Here is a 20,034-nt window from a genome sequence, read left to right as displayed (position 1 = left end):
TTTAAATTTTGAGATTAAATCCGTCAAAAAATGACGAACGACAAACTCACAAACCATTTTCTTCCAGTTTGACGACAACATGTCATTAATAGCACTTAAACAACATTTTACTATATCTGGCCACGCATATATATATATATATATATATATATATATATATATATATATATATATATATATATATATATATATATATATATATATATATATATATATATATATATATATATATATATATATATATATATATATATATATATATATATATATATATATATATATTTGTTGAGACATCTGCAAAATGAGGAAACTGGGAAACCGAATTACCCATTTCAACACTTCGCGCCCCGCGGCGTTGCGAAGTTCGGGTCTTGCAAACTTACCTGCAATTTCTCAGCGTAATAAACGAGACTCGCAAAGACGACAATTCCCAACACGAGAAAAAAGACCAAAAGGGCAAGCTCCTTGGCCGACGCTTTGAAAGTATGAATCAGGATTTTCAAACCGGGCGAATGCCTGCAAAAATCGAGAAAAATTTATTCCTCACATGGAAAAGCCAGTTTTACCATTTAAATCATAAAAGAGAAAAGATCATTTCAAAATTACAAACTTTTATCTTACACCTGAAAATGCAATCATTTGGAGGTTTTATTTTTCTCCTAAAAACTACAGGTATTGCCAACAAGCGTTACAAATCATCATCGATTTTTTGCATTAAATAATAAAAAAACTACCTGCGTAAAGAAAAAGGCTGGTGAATAAAAGTGCCGATATACGCCCGGAAGTGTACTTTTTCATAAGGTTTTATTTAAAAAAGGGCAACGCGTTGTTCGGTCAACTGTAACTAGGTACGAAAAAGTGATAACTAAGACAGTTAAGAAAATTATGCCGTATATTAGCTACCCTTATTAAAAATTATCATTTTGTGTAAAGAGTACAAAACATTTTTGTTTTTAAGAAATTATTTTATATTAGAAGTTCGTAGATTTGAATTGTTTCCAAATATTTTTAAGCTTTTGTGTAACATCTCGTAAACGTCCAAGATTATAATGTGATTGATGTGATTATCCATTATTAATTATTAGATAAATTACTATTTAAGAACAAAAAAAAAAACGATTACTAAAATTGCTTAAAATAGACTCAAAATAACAAGTCTTAGCTTGCTTGGGTTGTAGTTATCTGGATATTACTTTTCCCCCAATGTACGCATTAATTATGCCGGTTTTTCTCCTGTTTGGCAGAAAGAAAATATAAAATATACCAGTGACTTCCAATTTTTGTCAGATTAAAGTGTATATCATATAGTGTATGGATTTGCCTACAAAATGGCACTGATAAAATGTTCAAACCTGTTGTATATTCAACAACACGCCCGTTTTGAATCAAAACCGTATTTAAAAACGTAAAAAATAATCCAGAAATCATAAGCGACATATAAAAAACTATTGAAATTGAAAATTTATTTTGGTAATATGATAAAAAAAAGTTCACTCCATTTTAGGTTACTTTAAACAAATCCACATTCCTGATACCATTTTTAAAATGAAGGGTCGAAACATACTTTGCAAAAGCATTTTCCAAAGCCCGCTTCTTCGGGTATTAAAAGTGCAACACGAGACGCTTGAGCATCGCAATAAAAATTGAAAAATACAATCTTATTATTTTTGAAGATAACATTTTTGAACTTGAAATGTTCATAACTTACTGTCTTAATTTATAAACACTGTATTTTTTTTATGTTCTATCTTAATAAAGTGTCGTGTCGTCACCACTATATTTATAAAAAAGCATATTTTCAATTAAAAAAATGTTTGTTAAAAAAATCATCAAAAATTATAAACTACCCAAACCAGTTTCAAGCACGGACTTGCCAACAAAAATCGCAAATCGTATGCGGTTTTCTCTCTTCCAATGCCCTCTGTAATAATTCATTGAACTCGCGGTGGAGCCGGAAAATTGATCCATTAAGATAAACTAGAGCTTAACGCCAGCAGAAGGACGCAATTAAATAGAGAGCGATGACCACGTGACATGGGAGAATTTCTCTTTAGATTCTTTATTTTGCTCGACTTTAATTGAGTCTGTTGACCCGCCTCCGGAGGAATTGCAATTTAAAAATGCCCGTTCTAATTCTCGATTGAACATTTTGAAAACTAAACTTAACTATGAAAACATTTTCAAAACATTTAAGCAGTTATTGTCGACTTACCTTGTAAGTTTAAACAGCCGCAAAATTCTTATGATGCTGAAAAAGTCGAGCAGCTGGGATTTCTTCTCAAATATGAGGATCATGTCGATGTAAAAGCTCAGGGTGGCAGCAAAATCGATTATGTTTACTGGAGATTTGATAAACTCGATTATGTTTGGCGAAACCTGAAATAGGAAGACAGGAATAATATCATATTGTGAGAGAAAACCAAAACCCAATCATTTTTCGCCATCGATTATATAAAAAGCTTATTACGGGCTAAAATTGTTTCCACTTTTAATGGAAATCATACTCCATGTTTGTGTCGGGTAGGAGAAAAATATAGATATCGTATTTTTCCTCCTTAATGGAAAATGGAAAAAAATCATCTCATCAGTATCCATCGACTCGAAAATGAGTTAAATTGAAGAAATGTGTGTACTTTTAATTAACCCACTAGAATAAACACCATAATTAGAGAGTCTGTTAAAAACATCCATCCGAGTCACGGACAAAAGAATTAATTTGCTTTTTTAATTACTAAAGCTGCGATAATGAAGCATATCTATGTGAATTGCTAACCTAAAAGCATTAGCCAAACATTATAAGGCCTTTGTTAAATAGAAAACCTTGCAGCGTCCATAACGCCTGAACTATTGTTGCCAATAAAATTTAATAAATTACCTTGTCTCATTTCACTTTTCGTTCTTCTTTTCAACGTTAGCGACATTAATATCCCAGAAAAATTTCGCCTAAATAAACAATTTTAATATTTAGGAAATTTTTATTCTCCGTCCCTTTAAGGGACGAAATTTGATACATTCTGACGACGTAATTTCATTTTCGTTTGTCATTACTCACGGTTGATCTAACCCAAGGCAAAATTCGTAAACAATACAGATACCATTTCATTCTAAATTTTAGAAGATCGGTTAATTAACTTACTCACAGTAACTTTATTACTGCAAGTTTTTTCTATAATGATTATAAAAACGCAATAATAAAACAATAAAATATTGTATAAAATAATAAATATTCAACACAAACTATTCGTAGTCAATTCAACATCAAAACGGCTAAACAAATGCGTTTAAAAATTTTGAATATTTTGACATAAGCAAGACGCTTATTTTATGTTTGTTAGTCTTATTATTTGTTAAAATTGTTAAATGTGGACTAATACATTGCAAAATGCATTCTGTTGCTGTAGTAAGAAAACGAGCAGATTTTCATTCATGAAGGGGTTGATAATAGTCATAATAATGATGATAATAATAATCCTGTTTATTTACTTCCAATGAAAGTTAGTGTGAAGAGAAAAGGCGTCTATTATTAGAAGAAATTATTGGAACAAATGATATTCAACCTTAACTTCCACCAAAAACCTCCTTCCTCATGAAACAACAACGTCTGTACAGTTCCTACTTGTACCTTGCAGCCAAACAAATTAGCGACGTGAGTGACACTGCAACTGAACTAGTCTTATGTGCATTTAAGCTTCTATTATTTTTTGAAAATATTTTGGTTCGGTTTGCATTTTATTTATTGTGAATGAATCACTTGTAGAGAGCTTGAGCATCAGTAGATTTCACGGAATGAATTCCAGAACGTAGAACGTGAATATGTAAAGCTTATATTTTCTGATGAAGATTAGCCACTTAATGAATTGATTTTTGTGGTATTCCTCGAGTATAATTTTTTACTCTACCCTAGTGACCCTACGATTCATACACTCTGATTAAATAAATAAAATAAATAGATAAACATGCAAAGGCCGGTCAAGGTACATAATGGGATCAGAACCGTTTTGTGATGCGGCTAAACACATTTCAAAATCAGCATTCAAAAAATGGATGGAAAGAAAATCCCGGCAATGATGTAGAGACACGCTAAGAGGGGTCAATAAAGCCCTCAGAAACATTTGGGCTAAATTTTCGGCAGAGCTGCTAAGCTATGAAGGTAAGGACTTTAGAATAATGTTAGATCTTCTGCGGACTTACGAGATATCTAAGGTTAATGGAAGTGGAAGGAAGCAACCCCAAGAACAGCAGAGGATATGCCAATTAAACGTCTTTTTGAGAATACTTTTTATCTGCTGGGCGTAACGAAATCCAAAGCAACCAGCAGCACAAAGGATTCACTATCCAAACTGTGAAGTCTGCTAAGAGCTAAAGCTCTATAACTATGTAGGGATTTCTTTGGAACCGACAGTCTAAAAGCTGGCTCTTCCAGACTTAAATTTAATGTAATCTGGTTAAATAAATGTTCCTTCTTGCTTGAAGGTGTTTTATAAAAATATGCCACCTTTTCTGTACTATTACATTCTCCTACAATATTTTTCTATAGAGATATAAAAAGTCTCAACATGCATTGGTGCCAAATCGAACATCCTAAAGAAAATTGAAACAATTTCATATCACTGACCCCAGATTTCCCAGTACGTTATAATTTTATTTATTCCGAAACATTTCTCAGTAAAATTTCAGAGCGGAACTGGTAACACCTGATTCTTTTTGGTGCACGGCCATTTCGGCCTCGCTAAAACATTGTACGATGCTAACAATGGCTCGCGATATTTCCGGGGTGTGGTGGAAACTCGATTTCCAATCGGCGTGGGATTAAAAGTTCAGCTCGAACTGCAAAATTTACTCTAGTCGTTATTCTCGTAGGAACCTGATTCGGAAAAATCAAATTTTCCTCCATTATCCTCCCGGTCCGATGTTAATCTCCAGTTGAATAAATAATCGATCTACGTGCAACATATTCCCTGAAGATCAAGACAATCAAAATCTAACACGTATCCTTAAATTCAAAGCCACAATTCCATAGGCTTTTGACAGCACAAAATGTACATCAGATATGCAGAGTAATTGATAAAGGACTGCAATGCATGAGTCAAATCACAAATCATATAACGCCTCCCACACTGGAAAAAATAATTATTTTATTTTTTTATATATATTTTATACGTATTCATAAAAAAAATCAACACCTTGAACTTATTAAATGAAAATAAGTGAAAAACCGACAGAATTAAACGGCATAAACACAAGTACCTTTTCTACAAAAGATTCAGACTTCAGATTTTCATTATATTTCAACCATTTACGGATTAAGAAATATGATTTGATTTATTTAAATAATACGGGCCCTCTAGAAGCACTGTTTCTTAATTAATGAGAAATTTCAGAACAAAATTTAAACTTTGAACGCTCTGTATCTCCAAACTGCTAGTTGTAGTTACCTAGTTAGCATGTAAACTCTTGTGGTTTCCAATAAAAACAGGGAATATTTCTTTCTTCAATTACTACAACAGTTTTGGGTTCAGATGAGCTATGAGTAGCTACGCAATGTCAGATAAACTTTATACCTTTGAGGATCAGAACCAACCTTAAGTTATTGTTTGGATTACTCAATCCGAATCTTGGTTAGAGAGAAATGACAGCCGTGGCATTAAATATATTAATTGAGATATTGACTAGAAGGCAGTAAAACACGCCAGGCTCGCTAAGTAGTGACTATGATACTTGCAAAACTTACAAAACAATAATGTTATCGAAACCTTTCTGACTTAGACAGATGAAAAAAGTAATGGATGTAAATAACCATTGCTCTATCAACATTGTTCCCTAATACTTTCAAAACTAGATCTGGGATCCGTCGTCATATGAGGAAAAGCACAAAATTTCCTTCTTCTTGCGAAGTTTGGCAATCATCAAGGCTATGCGTATGTATAGTATCAATTGTAATAGTATATCCACATGTCGAATTCCATTAGTTTTCTCATTTCCCATTTCTTCAGAGTCCATGCCTCCGCCCCATCCTCATTTTTAAATCCCAGCTGAGTTCGCTTCAACAAAAACAGTCTTCTCATTTTCATAAATGTTGTTCTCACCAGTCCTACAGAACAGTCATTATACTATTTACATTTGTGCCTAAGTATTTATAACTGTCAATTTTTTCAATATATTGATTGTTTATAAGAATTTGGTGGTTGTTTTGTGATGTTTTGGATGTTATCATGAATTTTGTCTTCTTTACATTTAAGGACAATCCAAACTCCTCGCTCCATATATTTGCTTTATTTAGCAGTATCTGTAAATAGTTTGAATTTGTGATCCAACAGGACTCCCTTAATTACAATAAACTTCGTCTCATCTTCTAATGCTCGTTTCATTATTTCCTCTGAGAAAAGGTTAAACAGCATCGGAGATAGCACGCACCCCTATCTCATACCTCTTCAGATTTCTGTTTCTTCTGTGCTACTTCCTTCCTCTTTCACCATCGCTCTCTGATTGAAATAAAAATATGTGATGATTTGTATCTCTGTTGCCTAATTTCGTTTCTTTAAGAATTCTTATCAGTTGTTCGTGTCTTGATTCATATCCGTGCACTGTGCAATAACGTTCAGGACAAAGAGTGCTTCTCTTGTTCCTAAGTCATGTTCAAATCATAGCTCGACATTTCGAAAGACTGAAAGGATTATCCTGTATAATCATTGACATGTAGTATTAATATTCCCACATTTACATTCAATGAGGCCCAATCATATTGACGTTTGTTCTATAATAAATTATTATTATTAAATAATTAATAACAGGTATACTTACGATAAGTCTGACGGACAATTCAAAGGTAAACCAGGCATTGCAAAAATGGTCGACCGTAAGAAAATACGGATGGGGTTCCGTGCAGTCCGCTTCTTTATGATTTTCGCACTTCACCCTCATGTCAGGGTGGGTTTTCAAACAGAACGAGAACACCGACACACAAATAAAAAACACGGATGCTCCGGCGACTATCTGAAACCAAAATTAAATTATGTCTTAGCGGATTCGTTCAAACGGCTCAGGGAATGTCGATAAGGTTGACATGCGGGTTCTAATATTGGTTTCCGAAAAGCCGTAACTAAATCATTTGAAAATTAAATTTTATCTCTATTGAATCATACCTTGAATGATTTTTTTATTTTAGTGGAATAGATTCTAAGGAAATTGCTAAATTAGAATAGCGGGTAAGAAGGATCGATAATTAAGGTTAGTTGAACTTTCTTCAGGGCTCAAGTATAGTGTAGTCCACATAAGAATTGACTGCAACCTTTTATGTATAAGCAGTGTTAAGTTTTATGCAACGCCCCATATCTTGATATTGAATTAATAATCATTTTAATCATCATACTTATTGTCCAATAAGTCGGGTTCAGACATGTGTAGACTGGTTGAGAACGTAATTTAGTTATTACTTAAATAGATTCTTATTTACATTTTTTCTAAACTCTTCATAAGTCCATATTTTGCTTTTTATTATAAATAGTTTGTAGCTAGCTCTCTATTATTCGTTGAGACTTTAGAAATTAGCTTATTGGTTTATTTATATTATGAAACATTTTAATTGCTTAAAACTAAAATACGAAACACCCCACATATAGAGAAAAAAAACTATTTATTAATGGGATAACTTTTTATGTACATGGTACCCCTTTTAAGAGGGGCCTATACCTTATCTTGAAAAGTTTTCTAAAGAAAGTTTGAATACAAAAGTTGTTTTCAGTTAAACCTTTTTTTGTATTATTCAATTGTCACCAGATCCAATATACAGGACAGTCAAATAAAGTTACACTTTTTTAAAATGAAACACCCTATATTCCAATAAATTTTTAAATACCGCTTTAAAAGAAGAATCCAACGATGTATATAAATATAAACAGTCAAATAAAGTTACACTTTTTTAAAATGAAACACCCTATATTCCAATAAATTTTTAAATACCGCTTTAAAAGAAGAATCCAACGATGTATATAAATATTTATATATCATTCTCTACTGCACTGTTAATAAGGATTACGCTTATATTGGAGAGGTTTTTGAAAGATTGCATAAATTGAATTAATTCCGTTAATATTGCCTCGGAATTGAAAGAAATTGTCAAAAAAAATTAACGATGCATCGCACATCAATATTCACATATATCGTTGGATTCTTTTAAAGGGCCATCCAAGAATGCAAAAATATATAGGGTGTTTGATTTTAAAAATTTTAGGGAAGTAACATTTTGCGATACGTCGGAACACAGCGTGTTTGATAAAAATATTTCAATTTTGTATAGCGTCTGAGAAAAAGCATTATTTTCTAAAATCTGTTAAAAATGTTTTGAAAGTTAATATTTAACGTTACAAAAACCTTTGCAAAGCTATGCATTCGTCTTGTAAAGGGGATTTAAAAATGTAATAAAATATTACATATTTTACAATTTAAAAAAAATGTAAGTGAATGATAATCGAAATAATACCTACCAAAAAATAATGATCATTTTACTGGAAACAACTTTTGTATTAAAACGTTTTTTTATAACACTCATAGATTTCGAGATAAGGTACAGGCCCCTTTTAAACCGGCCACCCTGTACACTGCAGGACGGTGAGGTTGTTATTTAAATAAATCCCAGAGATGACCAATCATTCACAGTCGTCTGAGAGCTAATTAAGTGAAATGACTCTGCTTCTAAGTGATCGATCAAATGAATAAGTCGGGCGGTCTCAAATCCTCTGCGGCTGAAGTTTAGATACCTAACCGTAAGAAAAAAAGAAAGTGGGTTGTAAGTGACATCTCATTGATCGAGCATTATAAGTTACTGAGGCCATAACGGATTCGACGTATGCACTAGTTGACGGTAAACTAGGCAGTGCATAAAAGGCTCAAAAGTCTTAGAATCATACTTTTTTATTTTGGTAGCTTCTCGGTAATATCTTACTTTAGTCTTGTTTGAGAAATTAAGTGAACAACTTTTATCAATTGCCACTGGCAAATGATGAAAATTACTAGAAAATTTATGTTTATACCAGAGCTGAAGTGAGTCTGGAAGGCATTTCGAATTACAAAATAGACAATATTTTTATTGTCGGTTCTTTATCAATAAAATTTCAAAAGAATCCAAATTACATGACTACGTTATAGCTCTCTTGAATGATATATAAATATCTAAACTAAATACCTAAAATAAATCAATATTTCTAAATCTCGCTGTAACATCTAAGGTTTATATTTTTTAATACGTTTCAGCGCGCTCACATCAGATACCTAACAAAGAAGTATATTGTTTCCTAGAAATAAAATAAGTCATAGCTTTTCTTGGCATCCACTCCCAATACCCACAAAAAAAGCTACTAACCCACGTTCTGTTTGCTGCTTAAATTTCGCATACATAAAAAAATGTTTATTTCCTATGCATAGCTATTTATTTATTTTATCTGACTTTCCGATAGAAGTAGTGTTGTCTTTTTATTATCTGGAAATAATTTTGTTCTTTAAAAGAAGATTAGTTAAAAGCGCAATGTTTAAGAATTGACAATAAAATATAATTCGCCTTTTCGTTTTGCAATTGAATAACTCGAAATCGTAGCGGCAGAATTCGCAGCGACATAATTAATTCTTTTGAAATTACGCACCAGCGTTATGTTTGAAATCGCGATAGTATTCGAGCGTTTACTTTCGACTTCGGAGCAAAGACCATAGATTAACATTTTATTTTAAGCAAGCATTGTTCTGGCCCGTTGAATACCACCGGATACTTTTCGCAACTTTGTGCATAATTTACGCTCAATGGCAGTTTAGAAATTGAGTTCTGGGAGAAGACATTAAAATTTTAAGATTTTCGAAAACAACTTTTTAAAAGTGTAACTCGACGTCACTTGGAATTTGGAATGAAGTCCGCTCTTAAAACGATTTACAATTTGGTAGCTCGGTTTTCAAAATAAGGGATGAATGTTTACGTTAGATTTTGATTCCACACACATCAATTCACAATTAAATTATTGTTGAAGACACGGACACTTTTCCAATTAATTTGTTATCTTAATGGCATGAGAATTGACAATAATATATGACTTCGATATTTACACTTGTTACTTAACTATTAAACTATTAACTATTAAAATAAATCTATTTTCAAAAATCTATTACTAGATCGCTGGCGCAATAGCCCATTGCGGTGAACAAAATAAGTTCTCAGTTGTTGGTTGTTAGCTATTTTTATAAACCCAGCATGCTTAGCGCCAAAGATACCGGGTATTCAATACTAAAAAAAAAAACAAAGACTTGACATCTTAGGGTACAGGACTGCATCGAAGCTGGTGGTGCTCATTTTCCTTAGACTTCATTTTTTTTTTCGCATGAAAACGACGCAAGATGCGAAAACAATGCAAGAGTAAAAAAAGTTGGGTGTTAGTGGCTTATTGAAAGTAAATAACAAAAATTGCAAAAAAAGTCAGTAGCGTACACCTCACAACCACACAATTGTATTCGTAAAAAGCCGTTTTTTTTAATATTCAACACCATGGAAACTGAGCATTTATTAGAACGTTTCTTTCACGTCTATAATAATACATTCATAATAATTTCGAATTCTAATTGAATATTTAAATGGGGAGGTGTTGCTCCGGGAATGAGGCAGGCGAGGCTTATGATGGGTGGGTCCGCCTTCCCTCGGACCAAGGAGCTGCTTGGACTGACCAGAAGGGAGTGTAGAGCACTAACAGCGGCCTACAAAGCAAATTGCAAGTTTAGGAGGCATCTTTGTTTGCTAGGCATTGGAGATGACCCGGAGTGCAGGTATTGGACTAAAGGAGTTGCTGACCTTCTTTAGGAGGGGCGGCATTCTGGACGCCCTCTAGCGCGGTCTGGGGGCACAACGGGCCCATCTGGTGGCCTAAGTGCTTGGACGCCCGCGGGGGGCCCCCCTTAATACCAATACCAATGCGGAGGTGTTTTTTTAGTTTTCCCATTTTAATTAAAATCCACGAACGAGATTATCCCAACGAAAAATTATCTTTGTGAAATCGCTTGCCATGCGGAATTATTTGGCGATTTAACTAAATATTTATTTTCCATAATTTGCTTAAAAGCTTTTGATAGAATTGATCTCTTACTATTACGGCTACGTATTCACGCTCGGTTGCGAATCGCTTTGATTTTATTTGTATTGTTCGGGACCTTTACATTACGGTATATGCAGGTCATGCAATATTTAGTCCTGGGACAATAACTATTACTTATATATAAAGAATGAACAAAAAATTTAAGGTGTTTTAATTATTTTTTATTTATTACATATTTATTAATTTCATTTTAGATAGTTGTTATAGTTTTCGTATAACAGTCATTGTCCCATAGGAAAAACGTTAATACATTTACTACAATAACGTATGTTTCATTAGGAAACAAAGCAATATTTCGTCTTAGCTCGGCCTATGTATCTATTACCTTCATCTAGAATTTCTAGGACACCAAAAGCGGTCAAGATGATTAAAAACGAACTAACAAAAGAAAATAAACAATTAAGGCAGCATCGACGAAGATTTCAGTAGTGGATTTGGGTACACACACTTCTATAAAAAATTACACCTTAATTATTTAAATAAATAAAACTTTTTAAGTATTGTGTTTATTAATCTGAAATTTGAAAACAGTAAAACTACATCACCAAGAGGAAAAATACTATCGAAAGTAGAACACAATAAAAATACGTGCAATCAAAACAAAACCCCCAGCATTCATTATATATAATACTTTTCAAATTTTTTTTAAAAATAATAAATTCTGGAGCGATTCAGCTATAGAACGAGCAATTATTAACATAATAATGAAATGTGATCTTGAAAATATATATTTAAGTTTTAATTAAATTCAACAGCCAAAATGAAAGCTACTAAACCAAATTGTTTAAAGAAAAAAGTTTATTTTTAAATACTTAAGTCATAAAGTAGGTAATATATTTTTAATTTCTTATTCTCCTTCAACTTTCAGAAGTTTCAAAGTTTTTTGTTTATATTTAATAAGTTTTACCCAAAACGACCCACCCTCAATCGAATTAAAGGTTCGTTGAAAATAATCACTAAAAGTGATATATCATTATTCTTAATCTTAGAGTACATCATATTTTTCCACAGAATCTATCTTTAGAATGAACAACTTATTCCCGCAAAAATTACAAAATTTCTCATAATTATCCAAAAAAAAAATCTGAATTACCTAATATTTTCAATATAATTCAACCGATTATGACTCTACTTCCACAAATTATCACTCATTTTCTCTAAAAATTACGGCGTGTACACTCAACTACTACAATGAAAAATAGCTCCCAATATTTGGACCAAGTGTGGAGCAATTTTTAAAATTGAAATTTCTATCTACTTTTTATAAAACTTCTGGATTCATCCTGCGTCGGGTTTTGTTGAGTCGAACTTGCAAGCAAGCAAAAAGTTTTGTAAAAATGTTACAGTAGCCTGTAGAAGTTTCTTTGAAAAAAAATCTATCCTAACTTGAAGCATACGTTATTAGTAATAAAAAGGGGAGAAATGTATTAGTAAAAATTAATATTCACATTTCGATGCTGCACATTGAGCGGTGGTACCTTGGCCGATGATGACGAATACGGTTCGTCGAATAGTGCCCATATTTTGGGTTTAAGTTTCTGCCACCTCGTAAGGGTTCCGGCGTGGTACGCCTCTTCGTACCCGAACATTCTTGCCACTTCTTCATCGTTGGGCCGTTCCGCGTCTATATCCAGCTTGTCTAATATCGCCAATGTAGCCTGAAGTTGAGTTAGATGATAATATTAAAAATACCCCGCCGGCCCTGAATACAAACAATTTTTTATGTGAATGTAAAAACGAAAGCAAGGCATAACTGATAAATTATCGCTGGGGCGGAGAAACGTTTTCGGCCGAAACCAGAGATTGAGCAGGATTAATGGCGTAATGCGTAGAAAAAACAGCGCGAGAGTTTCCAACATTCCCGAAAAATAAACATTGCAAATTTTATTCGCTTAAATTTTAGAAAATATGATAAGGCGAAAATTGAAACGATATCTGAAATAGGTGTTAAAGTTAAAGATGGTTTTTAAATTGACACGATTAAAAAAAAAATTATTTACCTCTTGGAAATAGATTTTTGTTGTAATAGTATTACAATAGCCTATGGATTACAGTGGCCTATTTGAAAAATTACTTTCGACGTTACTTGAAAATAGGAAATAACATGTTAACAATGTTGTGCGACAAAACAGAAGAGACGCAAGGAGGTGTTCCATCCAACATTTAAAAATTATATATATTATTCATACATTCTTACCATTCTAAACTTACAAATGTAACGGCTACTGATACAATGAAGTATTGTACAATTGATGAGAAAAACTTTCCATGTACCAACATTTCTAAAAAAGTAATTTCGGCTATTAACAAAACATCTTAAAATGAAAGCATTGAAAACAGTGTGGATTAATATTATATAAAAAAACATTAAAACAAGCAAAAAAAGTAAATAATTTTTTTTATAAAAAATAACAGGTTCATGGATTTTTTCTAGATGCTTTTATTTTAAATTACATTATTATACTATTAAAAAATGTATATTTATTTGTGATTGTGATTCCCGAGAGTTATGCTTTTTTGATTTTTGAAATGGGCGATGAAATTGAAGACCATATAAAACATGTTACTAGTATTTTCAAAAATATTTCCCGAATGTATTAGCGACTCTTTAACCACAGCAGTAGTATATTGTGCAACAAGTTTGATAAACGACATCTTAATCACGAGTTTGATTTGGCACGGAGTGATCGTTTAAGGAACTAGTGACTGTTTACAAATACTTTTTCCACGCAATGGCTCGCGAACAACGATGCTGACATCTTAATGTGTAACTTTGCCACCGCTTGATCTGTTCACAAATGGGTATTTTAGAGTAGGAAGTAGAAAAACATATTTTGCTTATTTAATTTGACTTCATTTTTTGTTTTATATAAATACAACTAAAATAGCATTCCCACATTCAAATGGCCTTTGTTCTGGTGGCTGCGTAAGCTTAATTATTCATAATTTTAGACGCGGATAGATTCCTTCCTTCTATTCACTTCTGAGGAGCACTTGACTAGGTGCACAAAGACTGACTCGTGTGTTTTCACGTATTTGTTTCAACGAACGGTTTGCTTCGAAAACATTGTTACGCAGACAAAGCAAATAACGTCTAAAACCCTCCGATGCACAACAAACGGGCTTTACTCAATTTAAATTACACACAGACAGCGCCGCTCGTATGCATGCGCTTTAGTAAACTTCTTTCCTAAAAAACATGCGATTTTACAAAATTTTATACCGCTAATGGCGTCGGCCGTCAATAGTATTGCCCAGCGCAAGAATAAATTAAACCATTTCCGATTGTTTACCACTTAACCGAGCTACAATTAAAATTTCCATCCGCGTTTCGCGAAAGCTGGCTGCAATTTCCGCCTAATGCACTTTATTACATTACCAGTAACTAATGACTAATTGACTAACTCAGATACGCCAGATACGCAGTTTGCCGAAATCGAAACTGAAGTTTAATTTGCAAAACTCTTATTTGATTAGTCCGATTTGACAGAGTTTTGACAATAGGTTAATTCGTTTTTTTTATTTTTCGATTAACTGCAACACTTCTCGTTTCTAACAATTCAATCCTTTTGGCTTGTCTGCACAAACAACTTTTTTGGAAATTTGTAATTTAGAATATACATTATGTGCCAATCAGGACAACCAAGTACGCTATTAGGGAAACGGTCGGTCCTAGAAATTTGTAAAAAAAAGTATTAAACAAAAGTTTTTCATATGTCCACCAAGAGCATAATTCTTATCTTCAATTTTAAAACTGCGTTTCTACAAAAATTTTTAACATTAACCATAGCTACTGTGAGTACTATCTTAAAGCTGAAAAAAAAATCAAATCTTTTTGCTGTTTGCCCTATCACTGCAAGGAAAATGGGGACAAGAGAGTGTTCGAACATTTTCTTAAATGTCCATATCTCCAAAAATGTTTTTTAATAAATAAACGTCTTTAAAAGGAGCTTTTCCTAGGCTATAGATCGGCCTATGAGTGACGCGATTGTCACAGCTTACCTTGCCAACAGGTGGAGTTTTCTGAATTAATAGCATAAAAAATATGCTTTTTTCAGATGATCAAACATGATCCCAACAACCTAGTAAAAGTCACATACCAATATTTTTGTGATTAGTTAAAATAATAATGACAATATTAATAATAATAATATTTATTGACTACTTTACACATACATGGTTTGTAGTAGGTCATATCCGTATATAACAAAAATTAGGCTGATTTGTTTTTAAAATATTAACATTTAACAAAATTACAGAATACAGAATATTGTATAATCACAAATCCAGAACTATACTAACAATACCTGAATCCAATACTTACATATAATACAACCAAAAATATAGCGCATTTATTGCTTTGACATTTTAAGTATTTTACAGTACCTTAACCGCATAATTTCGCGGTAAAATCCATCCCAACAAATGTTTATTCTGCATTAAGTAGATCTTGCCTGAGATGGGCCGTAACGAATATTTGTAGAAATTTTTATTTGAAACGTAAATGGACCGTTTTAAATTTGATTAAGCATTGATGCTGCGGGGTATTTTTGAATAAGCAGAAGCGTCTATTTTAACATCAGGTGATATGTATCGTTCTTAAGAGTTTAATCTAAATTGCAATATTTTCGGAGGTATTTGACTGTGATCGTTCCAGTAAATAGGTATTTATGTACCTGATTCTCGAGCTTTGACCCTGCGAGGCTGTTTTCACTTCTTCGTCTTCGACATAGTTCTTCGATTTGTAAACAACAACCGCCTTTTTTAAGACTATAGATCATATTCCCGGTAGATAAAAGTCCGTCGTAAGAATACAGAAAAATATTTACTACAATTTTACAATTAAACATTTTTGTAAAGTTCCTGCTTTTAAACACTTAAAAATGTGGAGACCGTGGAATGAAGCAGATGTTTCCCTGTTAGAAGAAGGCATGGAAAACAACGCAGAATTTGAAGACCAAGTGGAGATGGTAGTCAAACCTAATGACAATTTAGAAGACGAACTACCTCACCAAATAAAAGCACGGATCGCCTTGTCTTCGGATGCCAACAAAAATTGTTTTGAATGTTTACAGTTTTATAAGAAATTCAGAAGGGGAAGTAGAAGCAACAATAAAAACAAGTGACATGATCAAAGTTCCGAATTCAACTGTAAGAAAAATTGTTGCAAACGGGATAGTCAAGAGGAAAGGGAGAGAAAATGCTGTTTTTAAAGAGCAACACGCAGATCTAATTGGGCGTATAATCTACGACGCTTATAAAGTCAATAGTGTTTGAACCCTAGAAGAACTGCATAAAAAACTACTGACTGACTTAAATATTAGTTATTGTAGCTAAAATATCAGTACATAGCTGGCCTAGCCGAAAAACGAGTAATAAAAGAAGAAAATATTTATCGAGAACGATTAGTGGTGGAGTTGATCATTGAACTAGGTGACGACAGTAGCTATAGGGACGATTTTTGAAGTGACTGATACTTTATTATTATTATTATATTTTGTATTTTCTATATAAGTAATGATACTATGTAGAAATTTATGAAATATGAAGTAATACATTGTTACTTTGTACTAATTTTTTATGTACATGTTTCAAGAATTGCTCGGAGAAAAAGATTGAAAGCATACTTACATCCCGCTTGTTAGTGTAGGTAGATGAATTCCTAGGACGATCCTGGGATGGTTGCGGGTAAGGGTCTGCTCGGCAGGGCAATCTATGCTGAGGTTAGGGAGTAATAAACAGTAGGCAAAATTAATCACAAGGTCGTTTGTAAAAGCACTATATTTCTGGTTGAAGTATACACTTCCTTGTGGTCTCCTCTGGTCATCAACCTAATGGCCCTTTTTTGAAGGCGAAAGATAAAAAAGGCATCGCTGCAACGCCCGTACGAGATATCAAGTTCAAGTATCACATGATACACATGACAAATAAAGAACTAGACAACTTCGACCTCACACTATCCACATGTTGCGACTATTTGAGCGAGGCAATCGTAATACCCAACAACCTACATTTCTTGCCAGTTGTAAACTTAGAGTGACTAGAAATAAAGATACTTTCAGTTTTCGCTAAATTAAGCTTGAGATTATTGGCAGCAAACCTTGGGTAACGTCCGAAATATCCTCAGCGATAGTCGGTAAATTATTACGCTGTTGGTTGGTATTATAAAATTGCAAAAGTCATTAACGTAGATCACAAACAGTATTGGTCCCAAGATTGACCCTTGAGGCACACCATATTTGATTGGGACACTTTCAGAAACAAAGTAATTATATAGCACGCTCTGATATCTATTAATATCTAAATTATGAATAAAAGTTAACATCGTTGCATTTATTTTTACTTCCAAAAATTATTTTTTTGCGATTATGTCAGAAAAATCCACCTGATGCGAAGGTGAAAAAAAGGAATCCTGCAAGTTTATTAAAATTCATTGAGAATTTGTGGAGATATGGACATATATTTAAGAAAAATTTTTATTTCAGCTAGCACAAAGGACAGGACCCAGCTGGTTCGGATCAGCAAGTAATATTAGAAATCTTGTTCATAAATGTCTAAAGAGCCTTACCAATTACAAACAGCAGTTTTTGATAAACTTTTGATAAACTTTAAAAAAAATAATTAAAAGTTAAGGTTCTGAAATAGACACGGAAACAACATTTACGAAATAATGATTACATATTAACCTAATTTGCTAAAAAAATATACCTCAGTACCAGCGCAAAAAAATCTCTAAAAAGTCGGACTATGAAAATTTAAAGAAAGCAGACTTATTCCTTTTGCTGCAATGTTTAAGCAGACATACTTATATTGTGTTCTTCTGCTAAATTAAAATATTAAGGGCTGTCCCACTAAACATCATATAAACATAGAACCTTAACACTAACCTTTACGAGCAATATCATACCTAATTGAAATTATGCCGGAAATTATTAATCATTTATGATCGCCAGTATTACACAATATTCTCTGCAATAGGGGAAATTTATAATTACAATAGTTGTTAGCGAAGAACAAATTTGCTTGATATAAACTAGTTACGGAGAAATCGTCATTTTACAATTTCCGATTGGATCTACATCAATTACAGCAATTCCTAAGCGTCGGTTGGATCGTGGCAACAAATCCGTGTTATCCTGTAATTAATCCCCGTTTGGAACTTGTGTGTACAAGAACGACAAAACATTGACTGTTTATATAAAAGATATACTTAATTTGAAAAATGCTTTAAAAAGCAACGAATCTATAGTATATAATGCGACAAGTTCGATAAACGCCACTTCAGTCGCAGATCTGATTTGGCACTAGCGCAGCGAGTGCTTAATTAACGAGTGATTAAAGAAGTTTGTCAACGTGTTGCATACTATACTTTCTCTACTGCCATTACTTCTTAGCTATATTTTACAAAACAACAGGAATAATAATGCATAATCCATGCAAAATTGGACAGTATGTAGTAGCAAAACTAATTTTAGGGGCCCAAATAAATAAATTTAAAATTTTTATCTTAGGCAGAAAAGGAAAGCAGACCCATAGGACACACCAGGAAGTCTCAAAAGATAAGCAAATTAAAATCTTAAAAACTGTCATGACAATTAATTCCTTAAACTTTGTTCCAAACGTTCATTAACGATTTTCAACAAAGGAACATTTTACGTAATATAAGGTCGTTTGTCAGCAGCGAGCAAACGGTTTGGAGAATTCGGAATTAATTTGCAGGGATTTTCAATATAAATCACCCTTCGATGGCAAATTTAATGCACCGTTCTTGGTAATCCCCTACTTATACTATGTAGCTATGGGATTTAAACTTATAAAACCGGACCTAAATTATATGCAAATATGGCTTACCCCGTTAGCCGAGTTTTATTCTGAACGATACAGTTGATTCAACTGCAAGTTTATTACTGTACTCACCTGAGTGTCTCGGTGCACACTGTACGTACTCCAACAACAGGGTTCAACTTGATTTGAGTCTAAACCCCAAAATTCCAGTTCTTCTTCAAACAGGGGACCACATACGTTTGTTGGATAGTGCAGCTTACCCGTTCTACAATTAAAAAAATATGTATATAATAGGGGGTTAACGAGTAACCAAAAATTTGCAAAGCTCTTTCATCATCAATCAATAAATTGCTTGTTTTTCTTTTGGCATTGTACCTACATTGCTACAATTTAAGAAAATAGTCCCATTTCGCATATCTTTAATATGCTTTTCTATTAATAATTTCTTCCAAAAATTTGACAGTTGTAGAGTTTTTTATTTTCTAAAAAATGCCGTTCAACTATATCTGGTTTTAACGTAAATATGGAATCCTAACAAAATAAACAATTTTAGTTTAAGCAACTGTTGTGTTCATCTATTTTAGGTAAATACAGTTTTTTTCAGTATTTGGTTTAAAAAAACCTCAACCAAAAAATTTACTGCAAATTTCGCAAAGTCAAAGTCAATCTTCAATCAAATGAATCATTGATAATTACAGATCAGTTGGGAAATTTTTAACAGAAGGGGAAAATTAATACAAACGAAAAGCATAAAAGTTTACAACAAAGCAAATCGAAAGAATGTTCAGATCAATACATTACAATACAGCTATAGACGTTCTTATAAAATTAGTCAAATATGAGGACCGTCCACTCAAATCCAGATATCTCCACTTTTTACACTAAATGTGAATTCAACAGATTTAGAACATACTTTTAAATTTGTGTAGGTTTCTTATATAAGAATCGTTTAAAATAAGCAAAATGCATTTAAATGTATATCCATATTTCTGTCAAAATGAGACATGCGAGGTGAACTAAGAAATATTTTAGGAAAAATTAATTCCTTAGCACCATTATTTCAAATTTTACAAACCACAATGTCAAATACAAGTTTCTTCTTGTCTACAATTGTCTACAATTTTGA

General features: G+C 32.7%; 1 protein-coding gene across 1 annotated transcript in view; it reads right to left on the bottom strand.

Annotated features, from left to right (window-relative positions):
• The window catches only part of LOC132699864 (potassium voltage-gated channel protein Shaw-like), a 98,290-nt gene that overhangs the window by 20,633 nt on the left and 57,623 nt on the right, over positions 1-20,034 (bottom strand). Inside the window, exons 3-7 of the mRNA XM_060666807.1 lie at positions 19,041-19,173; positions 12,602-12,781; positions 6,802-6,993; positions 2,213-2,376; positions 384-516 (exon numbers count right to left, since the gene is read on the bottom strand). Of these exons, the coding sequence (XP_060522790.1) occupies positions 384-516; positions 2,213-2,376; positions 6,802-6,993; positions 12,602-12,781; positions 19,041-19,173 (802 nt within the window). The remainder of the gene's footprint in view (positions 1-383; positions 517-2,212; positions 2,377-6,801; positions 6,994-12,601; positions 12,782-19,040; positions 19,174-20,034) is intronic.

This window comes from Cylas formicarius, unplaced genomic scaffold (genome assembly GCF_029955315.1).
Source record: "Cylas formicarius isolate icCylForm1 unplaced genomic scaffold, icCylForm1.1 PGA_scaffold_3__17_contigs__length_32017465, whole genome shotgun sequence".
In the NCBI taxonomy this organism is placed as follows: Eukaryota; Metazoa; Arthropoda; class Insecta; order Coleoptera; family Brentidae; genus Cylas; species Cylas formicarius.
The sequence above is the reverse complement of the archived record's forward strand: the minus strand, read 5'-3'. Positions and strand labels throughout refer to the sequence as shown.